The sequence below is a fragment of the Hemibagrus wyckioides genome, linkage group LG04 (assembly GCF_019097595.1).
Source record: "Hemibagrus wyckioides isolate EC202008001 linkage group LG04, SWU_Hwy_1.0, whole genome shotgun sequence".
Taxonomy (NCBI): domain Eukaryota; kingdom Metazoa; phylum Chordata; class Actinopteri; order Siluriformes; family Bagridae; genus Hemibagrus; species Hemibagrus wyckioides.
In genome coordinates, this window is record NC_080713.1 from 861,199 (window position 1) to 878,698 (window position 17,500).

The 17,500-nt window shown below is 42.4% G+C and overlaps 1 protein-coding gene across 1 annotated transcript in view; it reads right to left on the reverse strand.

Annotated features, from left to right (window-relative positions):
- vwf (von Willebrand factor) overlaps positions 1-12,010 on the reverse strand; it is a 40,603-nt gene extending 28,593 nt beyond the window's left edge. Inside the window, exons 1-17 of the mRNA XM_058387614.1 lie at positions 11,863-12,010; positions 10,645-10,708; positions 10,074-10,220; positions 9,751-9,853; positions 7,488-7,696; positions 6,431-6,552; positions 5,133-5,346; positions 4,912-5,034; positions 4,672-4,783; positions 3,444-3,490; positions 3,172-3,308; positions 2,812-2,950; positions 2,632-2,732; positions 2,332-2,527; positions 1,938-2,153; positions 1,380-1,620; positions 1,134-1,228 (exon numbers count right to left, since the gene is read on the reverse strand). Of these exons, the coding sequence (XP_058243597.1) occupies positions 1,134-1,228; positions 1,380-1,620; positions 1,938-2,153; positions 2,332-2,527; positions 2,632-2,732; positions 2,812-2,950; positions 3,172-3,308; positions 3,444-3,490; positions 4,672-4,783; positions 4,912-5,034; positions 5,133-5,346; positions 6,431-6,552; positions 7,488-7,696; positions 9,751-9,853; positions 10,074-10,220; positions 10,645-10,708 (2,266 nt within the window). The 5' untranslated portion in view covers positions 11,863-12,010. The remainder of the gene's footprint in view (positions 1-1,133; positions 1,229-1,379; positions 1,621-1,937; positions 2,154-2,331; positions 2,528-2,631; positions 2,733-2,811; positions 2,951-3,171; positions 3,309-3,443; positions 3,491-4,671; positions 4,784-4,911; positions 5,035-5,132; positions 5,347-6,430; positions 6,553-7,487; positions 7,697-9,750; positions 9,854-10,073; positions 10,221-10,644; positions 10,709-11,862) is intronic.
- Between the last annotated feature and the right edge of the window lie 5,490 nt (positions 12,011-17,500).

The following is a 17,500-nucleotide window of genomic DNA, read 5'->3' on the forward strand; positions in this document are numbered from 1 at the left end:
TCCAGACTGGACTACTGTAATGCATTACTAGGTGTTTGTCCTGCATCTTCAATAAACAAGCTACAGTTAGTCCAGAATGCAGCCGCCAGAGTTCTTACCAGATCAAGAAAATATGATCATATAACCCCAATATTATCATCCCTGCACTGGCTACCTGTTAAACTTAGATTTGACTATAAATTAGCTCTACTCACGTACAAGGCTCTAATTGGTTTAGCTCCCACCTATCTCTCCAGTCTCCTAACACGTTACAATCCACCACGCTCTTTAAGATCGCAAAATTCCGGACTTCTAGTAGTTCCCAGAATATCAAAATCCACAAAAGGGGGTAGAGCGTTTTCGTATTTAGCTCCTAAACTTTGGAATAGTCTTCCTGACAGTGTTCGGGGCTCAGACACAGTCTCCCAGTTTAAATGTAGACTAAAGACTTCTCTCTTTATCCAGGCAAACATCTAACACATCCCATAACCTTGTGCTCCAGTACATCTGATTAAATGCACATTCAGCTAGTGCTGCTAATATTATTAACAGCAGCTACGCTAATGCTGTTCCATTGTTTCCCTCCTTCTACCCATCCCAAGGCATACAGAGACTGTGCCGGCTCCAGTGGCATCCGGAGATGGACCAGCTCCAGCCGGGTTCTGCTTGTGAGGATTGGGATATTCAAGCAGCGACATGGACAACAACCTCCTTATTGATTTACATAACAATATACACATGCTGTATCTGCATCACACAATTGTCACCCAAATGAGGATGGGTTCCCTTTTGAGTCTGGTTCCTCTCAAGGTTTCTTCCTCATACCATCTAAGGGAGTTTTTCCTTGCCACAGTCGCCTCAGTCACCTCAGGCTTGCTCACTTGGGATAACATGTAGGACTGTCTGTCTGTCTGTTTATATGTTTGTTGATTTCTTATGTCGTTTCTCATTGAAAGCTGCTTTGAGACAATGCTCTATACAAATAAAATTGAAATTGAAAAATTGAAATGTAAACTGTACACATGATCTCTAAATGTAATCTCTACATGTGATCTCTACACGTGATCTTTACATGTAATCTCTACATATGATCTTTACAAGATCTCTACACATGATGTCTAGACTTGATCTCTACATATGATCTCTACACATACCTCGAGAATGTGAAGGTTCATCAAAGAAGAGGTCTGAGAGCACAGAGGGGTTAAGATCACTGGAGCTACAGCGCATCAAGCCGCTCTCACAGTAACTATACAACACACACACACACATTTTGTTTTCATTGATTATCTTTTTTCTTGTTAATTAACATGTAAAATCACAAACAAAAAAAATCCAGACGTCAATAAATTAAACAGAATATTTGCATGTTGGTGTATACTGTGTGTGTGTGTCCTGACCAGATGGAGTTGTGGTCAGCGAACATGTCGTTGGGCTGGTAGATCTCTCCGTGGTGGTGACAGGAGCAGTGTTCAGGTGATACACACTCACCCGTGTCGCTCAGGTACAAACCCAGAGGACAGAAACATCCCTCATCACACACACTCACACACTCAGCGTCCGGCACAGAGAGGGAGCGACACGTCTGATTACACACATTCCCACACACCTCATACATCTGATCACCTGGACATGTCAACTCTGAGAGCACACACACACACACACACACTCAGTAATATATTTAATACACTTCCTACATGACAGAATGTATGTTAGATCTCACAGCAGTCCTTTTACTGTTATATTAACTTTAATATTTTAGTATTATTTGCATTGAAATAAAAATATCTTACTGTAAGATTTTAAAGTGTTAGAAACCGTTTAACATTTTTTAAACTTTATTATTGTTAATGTTTTTTATTATTATTATTATTATTGTTAAATTATTTTGTTTAAAATAAGATTAAAGAGCATTATTAACACTTTTTGTGTGTGTGTGTGTGTGTGTGTGTTATTACCGCAGTAGCCCTGTCCTCTCCAGTCGATCTTCACTCCCCGGGCTGCGCATGCGGCTGCATAGCTGCTGACGGCTGCACACAGGCACTGGTGTCCGTCTGCGCAGGTGCAGACGTCATAGCGACAGTTCTTCACATACGGACTCGGGTTCACTTTGTGATGACACACTTCGAAACGGACCGACAGCATCACTGCACACGACTCCTCAGCAAAGTTCACTGCACACACACACACACACACACACACACACACATACACACACACACACACACACACACACACACACATACACACACACACACACAATATCTGTATGTGTACCTTCCAATGAAATGTCTTTGTATCTTGTGTAGTAAATAAGAAGTGTCACTGCATGGTATGTGTGTGTGTGTGTACCTCTCTTTGGGTTTAAGCTGCAGGGGTCAGTAGGTTGTTTCTCCACGTTGTCACACTCAGCATTCATCTTCCATGCGTTCCCAAAACCCTCCACTTGTGTCTCCACCAGACCTCCCACTGTCAGGAAGTCGTCTCCTTGGTTACCATTATAGTTACCACACAGACCACAGGTTTTCCCTGCATAGACTGGTCTCAGCTACACACACACATACACACACACACACACACACACGCATTTAATGTATGTTCTTTAGTAACCATCAGTGATGATTACAGTTATTCACACACACACACACACACCTTGAGCTGCACACGTCCATGACCGTCCCAGTCCAACTGAAGGTCATTTCCAAAGTTCAGCCTCACTGATGACAAGACTGTTCTCTGGACACGCAAGCGTCCTACACACACACACACACACACATAAACACATGGTAATCTATAGTACACACAAATAACTATCATTAGATTCACACTAACCGTTAATTAATGGAGTCTGAACATCTATGCCGTCCATACTGACCACGCCCCCATGCTTCAGCCTGATCGTCTGATTGGCCAGATCGTGGAGCTTCAGGGTGACTGAACGTGTACACACAGCATCCGGGTCATCTGCACACTAACACACACACACACACATTACACTACAGTCTGTTGATTGTGAATGTTCTTTACCCCACACAACTGCTGTTGAGTTCTGAACTTTGATTGGTCAGAAAGTAATTAATTTAATTAGCTGTTATATAAACATTACATGAATGTTACATAATCGTTAAATGAACATTAAATAATCCTTAAATAAACATTAAATATACGTTAAATAAATGATGTTCAGTGTACCTGCACAGTGTCTATGAGGACGGAGAAGGCGCTGCTCTGACAATCTTTAGCCAATAAATACTGACAGATTCCACTGAAGGTGAAGAATTTATCATCAAAGGTCTTAAAGTGGGACTGTCCTGTAACCACACACTCTCCTGCACACACACACATACACACACACACACACACACACACACTCATTTCACAGTGGACTCTCATTAACACAACATATGGATACATAAACACAGTGTAATGTGTGTGTGTGTGTGTGTGTGTGTGTTAATACTCACCTGGACATTCCTCATTGGTGCACTCCCATGACCCGTGACGACACACACTGTGAATAAGACGCAGCGCTGATTCTTTACAAATTAATTTTTCTTTGTTGTTGTTAAAAAGTGATTAATTAAGTGATGTTCATTAAATGTTCATTCAGTAGCAGACCGTCAGGGTCAGTAAGTCCTTCTCTGCTGCCCTAAACAGCAGTGATCTGAATCACTGACTTGCATTTTAATATATTTAATATATTTTTCCATGAATGTGTATTAAATTATTCCCAATAGTCTATTCTCTACATTTCATAGCTTTTCTCTCGGTTGCGCTGCTTCCAGTAGTGTATATTTATGAGAAGAGTATTTATCCAATCATATTTCAGACAGTGGATGACATCATGTGTTTCCAGGGTGAAAAAAATCTACCTTCAGAATCAATAGTGCAGGCGCCCGGAGCTTAAAACAAGGGGCAATGAAACTGTTCCATTAACCAATCAGATTTCGAGTTGGCGTCACTGGGGGCCATCTAGCAGGTGTATGATTACGTCAGCAATTTCCCGTCCTCTGATTGGATAACTGGAGTAGTCAGAGGCAGTGACCCGCCCATATACAGTGTTTCTATATTCACTGTGTCATTTCGGATGCTGCGTCCTCCGGAGATTGCAGTTTGCTGCTTAAGAATCAAGAATGTCTTTTTTGAGAAAAGTAACCGTAATAAAATGGACTATTCCTTGTGAGGTGTGAAATACTGTAGACTAATTTCTTTTTACTTTGTTATTTAATGCGTGATTAGTATCTATTGCCGTGGCGTCATAATGATGGTATAGAGGTGGATTCATTCAGGGATGTGAGGTGTGAAACGCACGGCCCACCACTGTGTTCATTAAATATTAATTAGTAAAAATCAGCACTGTGACTGTGACCATGATAAAGGACACAATTAAATGACAGGAATTAATTAATCTTAAGCTAGTTTGCAAATAAAATAATTTGCAAGAAAATACTTTTTAATTTGTTTATATTTGTTGATTAAATGTCATTACAGCTTTATACACTAGATGGCAGCACACGCTATAAAGACATTAATTTACATTCAATTTACTATCAGTTTACACACACACACACACACACAATAAATATGTATATTAAATACATTTTTATGTTTTACAGAAATTGATGTGTGTGTGTGTGTGTGTGTGTGTGTGTGTGTGCACGTGTGTGTGTATGTGTGTGTGTGTGTGTGTACCATGTGTTGCAGTCCTGAGAAACAGTGGATCCAGGGGGATAGCGTTTTCCCGTGTGCTGACACGAACACTGAGAAACGTCCACACACTGCTCACGATCCAGCACCTTACCCGCTACACACACACACACACACACTGTCCAGTTTGTATCTCTTGCACACACAATGTCCAGTTTGTATCTAGTAAAAGGTTACAAAACAGAAATGTCAGATCAGTGGCTTTGTGTGGCTCCACCCCCTCACCTGCACAGGTGCAGCCGTCTACACACTCGTCCCTGCAGAGTTCATGGATGTTGAGGCTTTGACATGAAGTGGAACACTGCTGAGCGCATTCAGTGTACCGCATTCCTACTGGACACTTCGGAGCTGAATACACACACACACACACACACACACACAAACACACATTGATCATGAAATCTTGGAGAAAAGTGTGTGTGTGTGTGTGTGTGTGTGTTACTCACTGCACTGGCTCTGTGTGTGCCAGCCGTGCAGCACCAGTCCATGGCTTGCGCAGGTGCGAGCATACTCCAGCAGGGCGTGGCACACACACTCCTCACCGTCTCTGCAGTGACACACATCCGACTCACACACCGCCAAGAAGGCGTCTACATCCACCAGGTGGTTACAGCGCAGGAACGCCGCTGAGGTGCGCAGAACTTCACACTGTGACATCAACTACACACACACACACACAGACAATAGCATGATTGTGTATTCCTCTTAACAAAGCTATAATATGGTGAAGAGCTGTGTAATTATATAAAGGGACATGGCTAAAATTAATATGTAATCAGTGGGCAGGGTTAGTGCTGTGATATCCAATCAAATCCACTCATCTGATTCCCTTCAGCTGCCGGTGCAAACCATCTGATCTCATGACCATCTGATTTACCGTTACACCAAATGGTCAGACAGCAGTGCTGGACTCACTGACCCTCATGAGATTTAACATCAACATACAGAATCATGTGTAACAGAGACACGCCCCTGTTTCAGACAGACTCCGCCCCATGTGTAACATTAACACAGTTTTGGAGCAATGAGAGAATTTTTAACTTCACACACACACGTCACACACACGTCACACACACGTCTCCCACACATACGTCACACCCACACTTCACACATACACTTGACACACACGTCACACCCACACATCACAAACACGACAAATATGTCACATACACACACGCCACCCACACGTCACACACACCTCACACATAGGGCACACAGACGTCACCCAGACACGTCACACACACATCTTACCCATGTCACACCCACATGTCACACACACGTCTTGCCAACACGTCACCCACACGTCTTACCCACACCTCACCCACACGTCGCCAACACATCACCCACACACGTTACCCACACACGTTACCCACACATCACCCAGACATGTCACACCCACACGTCACACACACACATCACACAAACTTCACACCCACAAGTCACCCCCACACTTCACACACACGTCACACACACATCACCCACACGTCACACACACATCACCCACACGTCACCCACATACATCACCCACACTTCACACACACACATTACACACGTCACACAGACATGTCACAGACACGTCACACACATGACCCACATGCCAGTCACACACAGGTCACACACACATCACACACGCGTCACACACACATGCCACACACACACACTTCACCCACACATCCCACACATGTTTCTGTGATTATTGCCAGGTGATTGACAGGTGATAATGATTGACAGGTGATGTCCTGACCTGTGCTGAGTCTCTCGTAGTGTTGCAGGTCTGAGATGGTGGCTTCACTCGTTTACACACTTTTGCCGCACCGTTAAGGGCCCAAGAATTGGCAAAGTCATATGGATCCTTTGTCAGAAAACCTAAACACACACACACACACACACACACATCCTTAAGTGTTTCTTCAGCATACACTTTATCCATTTATAGTTACATTAATGTTGTGGAACATCAAATGAAGTGAGTCACTTCCTATAAACACTCGTCCCCTCAGCAGTCTCTCTTTATTCTCTCTCTCTATCAGCTATAAACACTCATCCCCTCAGCAGTCTCTCTTTATTCTCTCTCTCTATCAGCTATAAACACTCATCACCTCAGCAGTCTCTCTTTATTCTCTCTCTCTCTATCAGCTATAAACACTTGTCCCCTCAGCAGTCTCTCTTTATTCTCTCTCTCTATCAGCTATAAACACTCCTTCCCTCAGCAGTCTCTCTTTATTCTCTCTCTCTATCAGCTATAAACACTCCTTCCCTCAGCAGTCTCTCTTTATTCTCTCTCTCTATCAGCTATAATCACTCGTCCCCTCAGCAGTCTCTCTTTATTCTCTCTCTATCAGCTATAAACACTCATCCCCTCAGCAGTCTCTCTTTATTCTCTCTCTATCAGCTATAAACACTCGTCCCCTCAGCAGTCTCTCTTTATTCTCTCTCTTCAGGTTAATATGAGAATAATCTCAGCTGCTCATGTTACTGAGAAACACACAGAAGTGTAAACTCCTTTGTCATTAATATAAAGCTGTGATGTTCAGCTGCTCTACTGTCAGAGCTGCTGTTATAGAGAATTAATCAACAGCTGACCACCAATCCAGAGTCCAGAACTCAGCAGTGCTGCAGGATAAGAGGACTGACTGTCCAGCACATAAACACAGCTGATGGATGTCAATGGTCAGACACTGTGAGGAAATTCCAAAGAACAGTAAACACTCCCAGACTCCCAGAGAAAATGCTCTCTGATATCCTGTGTTTAGTCTGGTGTGAAGCCCCACCCATTTCCCCTGGGGGTGGAGATGATTTACCTTCTTGTGCCATGTAGTCGTCATTGGGGGCGGAGTTAAAGTTCCCACACAGGCCACAGGTTCGGTTCTGGTGCTGTTTGCTGAGTGTGATCTGGATGTTGTGAGACGGGTCGATGAGAACAGAGAAGCCAAACTCTTCACTCCACAAACGCACACTTCCTAACTCGTACCCCGCAAACATGGAGGGAGAGGCGTAGGGCAGCTGGAGCCTACACACACACACACACACACACACACAATTACACACACTGTTACACACACACATATAGTTATACGCACTGTTACACACACACACAAACACACACACATAGTTACACACACACAGTTACACACACTGTTACACACACGCACACACACACAGTTACACACACTGTTACACACACACACACACACACACACACACACACACACATAGTTACACACACACAGTTACACACACTGTTACACACACACACACACACACACACTGTTATACACACTTTTACACACACACATTGTTACACACACACATAGTTTCACACCGTTACACACACGCACACACACATAGTTACACACACTGTTACACACACACACATAGTTACACACACACTGTTACACACATACACATAGTTTCACACAGTTACACACACTTTTACACACACACACTGTTACACACACACACACACTGTTACACACACTGTTACACACACGCACACACACATAGTTACACACACTGTTACACACACACACACATAGTTACACACACACTGTTACGCACATACATATAGTTTCACACCGTTACACACACTTTTACACACACACACTGTTACACACACACACACACACACACACACACATAGTTACACACACACTGTTACGCACATACATATAGTTTCACACCGTTACACACACTTTTACACACACACACTGTTACACACACACACACACATAGTTACACACACTGTTACACACACACACACACATAGTTACTCACACTTTTACACACACACACTGTTACACACACACACACACACACACACATAGTTACACACACACGCACACACACATAGTTACACACACTGTTACACACACACACTGTTACACACACACACATAGTTACACACACTGTTACACACACACACACATAGTTACACACACACTGTTACACACACACACTGTTACACACACACGCACACACACATCACACACACACACTGTTACACACACACACTGTTACACACACACGCACACACACATAGTTACACACACTGTTACACTCACACATGCACACACACACATAGTTACACGCACACTGTTATACACATACACATAGTTTCACACCGTTACACACACTTTTACACACACCCACACACACACTGTTACACACACACACACACTGTTACACACACACACATAGTTACACACACTGTTACACACACACACTGTTACACACACACATAGTTACACACACACTGTTATACACATACACATAGTTTCACACCGTTACACACACTTTTACACACACCCACACACACACTGTTACACACACTGTTACACACACACACTGTTACACACACACACATAGTTACACACACACTGTTACACACACACACTGTTACACACACTCGCACACACACATCACACACACACACTGTTACACACACACACACTGTTACACACACACGCACACACACATAGTTACACACACTGTTACACTCACACATGCACACACACACATAGTTACACGCACACTGTTATACACATACACATAGTTTCACACCGTTACACACACTTTTACACACACCCACACACACACTGTTACACACACACACTGTTACACACACATAGTTACACACACTGTTACACACACACACATAGTTACACACACACTGTTACACACACACACTGTTACACACACACGCACACACACATAGTTACACACACTGTTACACACACACACACCGTTACACACACACGCACACACACATAGTTACACACACTGTTACACACACACACACCGTTACACACACACGCACACACACATAGTTACACACACTGTTACACTCACACATGCACACACACACATAGTTACACACACACTGTTATACACATACACATAGTTTCACACCGTTACACACACTTTTACACACACCCACACACACACTGTTACACACACACACACACTGTTACACACACACACACAATGTTACGCACACACACATAGTTACGCACCGTTACACACACACACACACAGTGTTGTCAGTCTTGTGACATGATTCTTTACCTCTCTCCTTGTTGTGTTAGAGTTCCATCAACAGACAAACGCAACTCAAAAATCTCACCAATGAACACGCTCACTCCTTTCCTCCTGCCTTGTGAGAAATCACCTACACACACACACACACACAGACACACACACACAGACACACACACACACAGACACACACACACAGACACACACACTATTATACAAACAATTCATTTCTCATGTGGTTTTTGCTGCTTGGTGTTTTCTCTCACGTATTCGCTTCCTACGTCCTGATCATAAGTGTGTGTGTGTGTGTGTGTGTGTGTGTGTAGGAGGTGTAGGAGGTGTAGGAGATTTACCAAGGATTGAGAAGGTTCTGCTCTGACAGTCTCCAGCCATCATGTAGCTGCAGTCTCCAGTGAACTCATAAATCACTCCATCAAAGGTGTGTATGTGCTGACGACCGAACACACTGCAGCGGCCAGACGCCTCCGCAAACACAGACCCTGCACACACACACATATACATACACACACACATATACACAGACACACACACATACACAGACACAAACCATTACACACACCCTCCATAAACACACACAAACACACACACACCGATACACACACCGTTACACACACATACTAATACACAAAACCTCCAGAAACACACACAGACACACCGTTGCGCACACACATACACTGTTAAACACACCACACACACACACTCTCCATAAACACACACATAGACACACACCCTCTACTAACACACACACACACATACACACTGTTACACATACCCTGCAGGTGAAACTGTTATACACACACACACCGTTACACACACATACTAATACACAAAACCGTCATAAACACACACAGACACACCGTTGCGCACACACACACACTGTTAAACACACACACACACACTTGCCTGTTAAATGTAGGAGTAATATTCCAGTGAGAGTAGTGAATGTTCTGGACAGAAGCATCTCCATCTGATCAATAAAATAACTGATTAATTAATTAAATAAATAATCACACCACATATAATCACACAGTGATGAAGTTCCTGTAAAGGTTCCTCTGATTTCCTCTCATCAGGGTTACTAGTAAAGTTCTGTAAAAAAAACCTGTAAAGTAAAACACCATGAAGTTCTGAAACATCGAACATCTTAAAAATTAAACAGAAAGTCATGTTTTTTAAATCTGAGACTGACCCCTGGTGCAGGACGACTTACACTGAGAAATCCACAACCTTCTGGACTCTCACTGACCCACAACCTTCTGGACTCTCACTGACCCACAACCTTCTGGACTCTCACTGACCCACAACATCTGGTGTGACTCTTCATATTAGGCTGAATTATTTCTCCAGTTTAATTTATTTTCGTAAAAATTCAAGAATTATAGATGTGTTTTAATAAAAAAAAACTTCAGTTCTCTCTGAGGGTTCTCCTTAGAACCATGTTTCTCTGAGGGTTCTACCTAAAACCATGTTTCTCTGAGAGTTCTACCTAGAACCATGTTTCAGGAAAGGTTTTCTTGGAGTTCAGAACCTCAGGGTTCTATTAGAACCTCTTCATTAAGCGTGCAGTCATTGTGGTCGACTGGTTAAGGCTCTGTTTATAGAGCAGAAGATTTTTGGATCGAAGCTGAGACCATGCTCTGGTCAGATTTCTGTGTGAGAACCTCAACCTTCAGCTCAGGTTCTGCTGCATCACGCTGATGTTCTAGATTCTGGATCATTTTATCCTACACAATATATTTCTCTGTTCTTTACTTTAGGTTTTAATTTGAATCTTTTCAGAAAGCTGGACCGTTCCAGTTAACTCTCTTTGCTACGAATGTTCTGTATGAGCTTGATGGATATCCACCAGAAAGGTTTCTTCACCTTAAATGTTCTAGGTAGGAGAATGCAAAAAGGATTAAGTTCTGAGTAGAATTAGTTGAGAAATCTAGAACCATTAAACATCACAAAAATCCTGAAGAGTTTTACACGATTAGCATTAATAATGTTGCCTCCAGAACATCTGCAGGTTCTCACAGGTCTGTCCTCTACTCAATAAGGAACAATGACCAGATCCTTTCCTCGAAACACACACACACACACACACACAGTGCAAGAACTCTTAACACACACATGCAGTACCTTCAGGAGCAGTGTGTGGAGCACCTGAGCCTCTTCACCTGCCTGCCTTCAGTCTCCAGTTCTCCTCCTACACTCTCTGGTTCTCAGAGCTGCAGGGATGCAGTGTGAACCTGTGTGGAGAAGGGAAGGGGTGATTTTATAGGAGTGAAAGAGAGAGAAAGTGAGAGAGAGAGAGAGAGAGAGAGAGAGAGAGAGAGAGTGATTTCCTTTCTTTTTCTCATTAGGAGAGAACAATTGAAGGAAGTTTGGGCACAAGAGGAACCAAAGGATTAATCGCAAAGTGAAGACAGATAGGAGAGAGAAACAGGGTAGAACCGTGCCAAACTAAACACACACTCTCACGCAGACACACACACACACACACACACACAAACAATGCCTGGAAAGTGGCAGAAGGTCACTACACTCTGGTCTCCTATAGAGAGATAAAATAACAGAACCTGCCCCAGAGACTCTAAAGGTGAGGAACGTTCAGAAGATCTGTTCCTTTACAATATCACCATAACGCTGCTGAGGTCTGAGTTCTGGACACTGGTCAGAAAAACTAACTGATTGGTCACAGGGACATGTTCAGAGCTACACACTCCACTGAGAAAACACAAGCGTCAATCATAGGGTAAAGATTTCTGTCATTTATTTTATGGTGTGTAAGGAGTCTCCAGTGTCAGAGTGTGTGTGTGTGCGCGTGCATGCGTATGTGTGTGTGTGTGTATGTGCGTATGATGTGGCGAAGGAGTATCCAGTATGTGTGTGTGTGTGTGTGTGTGTATGATGTATTTAAGGAATCTCCAGTGTCAGTGCTGTGTATCAGTGTGTGTGTGTGTGTGTATGATGTGGTGAAGGAGTATCCAGTATGTGTGTGTGTGTGTGTGTGTGTGTGTGTGTGTGTATGATGTGGTGAAGGAGTATCCAGTATGTGTGTGTGTGTGTGTGTGTGTGTGTGTGTGTATGATGTGGTGAAGGAGTATCCAGTATGTGTGTGTGTGTGTGTATGTGTGTGTGTGTGTGTATGATGTGGCGAAGGAGTATCCAGTATGTGTGTGTGTGTGTATGTGTGTGTGTGTGTGTATGATGTGGCGAAGGAGTATCCAGTATGTGTGTGTGTGTGTATGTGTGTGTGTGTGTATGATGTGGCGAAGGAGTATCCAGTATGTGTGTGTATGTGTGTGTGTGTGTGTATGATGTGGCGAAGGAGTATCCAGTATGTGTGTGTGTGTGTCTGTATGATGTGGTGAAGGAGTATCCAGTATGTGTGTGTGTGTGTGTGTATGATGTGGCGAAGGAGTATCCAGTATGTGTGTGTGTGTGTGTATGATGTGGTGAAGGAGTATCCAGTATGTGTGTGTGTGTGTATGTGTGTGTGTGTGTGTGTATGATGTGGCGAAGGAGTATCCAGTATGTGTGTGTGTGTGTATGATGTGTTTAAGGAGTCCCCAGTGTCAGTGCTGTGTATCAGTGTGTGTGTGTGTGTGTATGATGTGGTGAAGGAGTATCCAGTGTGTGTGTGTGTGTGTGAGAGAGAGAGAGAGACTTCTCATGATCACGTATGATGTGTCGTTCTTTAATAAATAAAAACTAGTAATAATTGAAAAGTCTCTGTTCTATAAGAGAAGTAAATGAAAAGGTCATCAACCACCCTGTCACTCTGCACACACACACACACACACACACACACACTGTGAACCCACATACACAGCATTTTGTTCATGATCACACAGTGAGCTCCTTTCCAGTGCCAAGAGCACAAAGTGCACATCCTACACACACTCTCTCATCCTACTCCTCCCAAGTATCACACACACACACACACACATTTACTCCTGTGTGTTTACTGCATGTAATGCCAAAAACATGGCGCGATGTAATGATATTTAAGAATGATTTAAGAGTCTTTATGAACCTTTATGAAGTTTATATGAAAATGTGTGTGAGGCTCTGAGTCCCTCTGATCCTAATAATGTCTGGAAAATATTTCCACGGAGAAGCTGTGAGCGGGAAATCCGCTGTACTCCGGGATGCTCGCTAGCGACAGCCAGTCTGATTCACTTCACTGACTCGATTCTTTTGAACGAACCGTTTAAGTGAATCAGATTTTTTCACAGATTTTTTTTCTGAATCACTCGATTCAGAACCGATGTGCAGCAACAAAATTGTATTTTATTTGAATCAATCGGTCAGAAAATGCCTCGGAGGATGGCTATGAAGGTTCAAGTCTCATTTATTACACATTCAGATGGATTTTATAAATGTAAAGACCCTGATGCTTGTTCTTAGGATCCTTTAAACCAGAGGTGGACAAAGTACACAACTTCCTTACTTGAGTGAAAGTACAGATACTACTGGTCAAACATTACTCCATTACAAGTAAAAGTTGTAAAGACAGATTTTTACTTAAGTAAAAGTACAGAAGTTCTTGTTTTTAAAAGTACTTAAGTATCAAAAGTAAATGTCAACGCATTTATTATTGCATTGTTGTATGCAATACTTACAGTACCTTTTGTAGCAACCTAGCAACCTTATTTCTTGAAATTGTGATTATGGCTTACAGATAAGGAAAACTCAAAATTCTGTGTCTCAGAAAATTAGAATATTACATAAGATCAATAAAAAAAGGATATTTCAAAGAGAAATGTCAGACTTCTGAAAAGTATGTTCGTTTCTATGCACTCAATACTTGGTTGCGCCTCCTTTTGCATCAATGCGGTGTGGCATGGAGGCAATCAGCCTGTGGCACTGCTCAGGTGTAATGGAAGCCCAGGTTGCTTTGATAGCGGCCTTCAGGTCATCTGCATTGTTGGGTCTGGTGTCTCTCATCTTCCTCTTGACAATACCCCATAGACTCTCTATGGGGTTCAGGTCAGTGAGTTTGCTGGCCAATCAAGCACAGTAACACCATGGTCATTGAACCAGCTTATGGTACCTTTAGCAGTGTGGGCAGGTGCCAAGTCCTGCTGGAAAATGAAATCAGCATCTCCATAAAGCTTGTCAGCAGAAGGAAGCATGAAGTGCTCTAAGATTTCCTGGTAGATGGCTGCGTTGACTGTGGACTTCAGAAAACACAGTGGACCAACACCAGCAGATGACATGGCAGCCCAAATCATCACTGACTGTGGACACTTCACACTGGACTTCAGGCAACATGGATTCTGTGCCTCTCCACTCTTACTCCAGACTCTGGGACCTTGATTTCCAAATGAAATGCAAAACTTACTTTCATCTGAAAAGAGGACTTTGGACCACTGAGCAACAGTCCAGTTCTTTTTCTCCACAGCCCAGGTAAGATGCTTCTGACGTTGTCTCTGGTTCAGGAGTGGCTTGACACGAGGAATGCGACATTTCTAGGCCATGTCTAGGATTCGTCTGAAGCTCCCCCAAATTCTTGAATGGATTTTGCCTGAGAATCCTCTCAAGGCTGCGGTTATCCCTTTTGCTGGTGCACCTTCTCCTACCACACTTTTTCCTTCCACTCAACTTTCTATGAATATGCTTGGATACAGCACTCTGTGAACAACCAGCTTCTTTAGCAATGACCTTTTGTGGCTTCCCCCCCTTGTGGAGGGTGTCAATGACTGTCTTCTGGACAACTGTCAAGTCAGCAGTCGTCCCCATGATTGTGTAGCCTACTGACCCAGACTGAGAGACCATTTAAAAGCTCAGGAAACCTTTGCAGGTGTTTTGAGGTGATTAGCTGATTAGGGTGCGACACCATGACTTTCCAATATTTAACTTTTCACAATATTCTAATTTTCTGAGACACAGAATTTTGGGTTTTCCTTATCTGTAAGCCATAATCATCACAATTTCAAGAAATAAAGGCTTGAAATATTTCACTCTATGTGTAATGAATCTATATAATATATGGGTTTCACTTTCTGAACTGAGTGACAAAAAATATTGACCTTTTTCATGATATTCTAAATTTTGAGATGTACCTGTACACATCTATGTGTATCCACTCATGCACATTTCAATCAAATGGTCTGTAAATGAAGACTGGTCAGAAAAAAAAAATTTAACCTGCTTTAAAACCCAGCTACACAACTGTAGCTGTACAACCAGCCAACAGCAACACTGCTTTAACAAAGAGTTATATATATTTCCACAATTCATTTACATCGTTTTAATATGCATTTACACCATTGTCCAGGCTCCTCCCTCCTGTGGGCAATGCGTTGTGGGCAATATTACCCGTTAGAGTGTGCACTGTTCTGCACTTTGAATTTCTACCGGAAGTAGTAGACCATCCAGGAATTTTTGGAATACTCTTTTCAGTATACTACGATTTGGGGCGTACTAATTCTATTTTTAATACTATTTAGGACACATAGTATGAGAATTTGGACACAGCATACGTTTTTGTGTGTTAACTAACATCATTACCAATGCGTTGGTGGTGTATAATATACAAAGCATATCTTCGTCCATTTTGTCAGAAATTGATCAATTGAGCAACTGAGTTAAAAAAATTATGGAAAACCACTGAACTTTACAACACGTGACGCTACAAGAGAAAAAAATCATCCTATGATTAATGTAACTACTTTCTACTCAATGACATTGACAGAAATGTAGTGGAGTAAAAGTAGAGTATTTATCTTTCAAATGTAGTGAAGTTAAAGTAAAAAGTATCCAGAAAAAATAATACTCAAGTAAAGTACAGATACTCAAAAAGTGTACTTAAGTACAGTACTCAAGTAAATGTACTTCTTTACTGTCCACCTCTGGTTTAAACACACTGACAACTGTTTAACTTTATTGTGTAAAGTCATAGAAGAGAACAGATTTCTAATCCCACTCTTCGGTGTCATGAGGATGAGGATGAGGTTCCCTTTTGCATCTGGTTCTCCTCAAGGTTCTTCCTCATGTCGTCTCAGGATGTTTTTCCTCACCACCATCACGCTCGTTTGAGATAAATCTGTATACACACTGATCAGCTATAACATTATGACCAGTTCCAAGTGAAGTGAATAAGACTGAGTATCTCCTCATCATGGCACCTGTTAGTGGGTGGGATATATTAGGCAGCAGGTGAACATTTTGTCCTCAAAGTTGATGTTAGAAGCAGGAAAAATGGACAAGTGTAAGGATTTGAGCTTTAAGTTTGATGAAGGGCCAAATTGTGATGGCTAGACCACTGGATCAGAGCATCTCCAAAACTGCAGCTCTTGGGGGGTGTTCCTGGTCTGCAGTGGTCACTATCTATCAACAGTATCTTTTAAGTCCTGTAAGTTGAGAGGTCGGTCCCATGGGGGATAACTTACAGGACTTAAAAGGATCTGCTGCTAACATCTTGGTGCCAGATCCCACAGCACACTTTCAGGGATCTAGTGGAGTCCATGCCTCGATGGGTCAGGACTGTTTTGGCAGCAAAATGAGGACCAACACAATATTAGGCAGGTGGTCATAATGTTATGGCTGATCAGTGTAGATCTAGATATATTCCTGTAAAGCTGTTCATTGTCTGTTGAACTTATAAATAAACAATTTCTTCAAAAGTTTTTATTCATTTCTGCCCTTGTTCACGTGCCACAACTGACACAATACAGCTGACCTTGACGTGGACTCCACATGCCTCAGGAGGTGAGTCACTTGTTTACTGTAAGGATGTAGGCAGTTATATATATTTATAAATAAAATG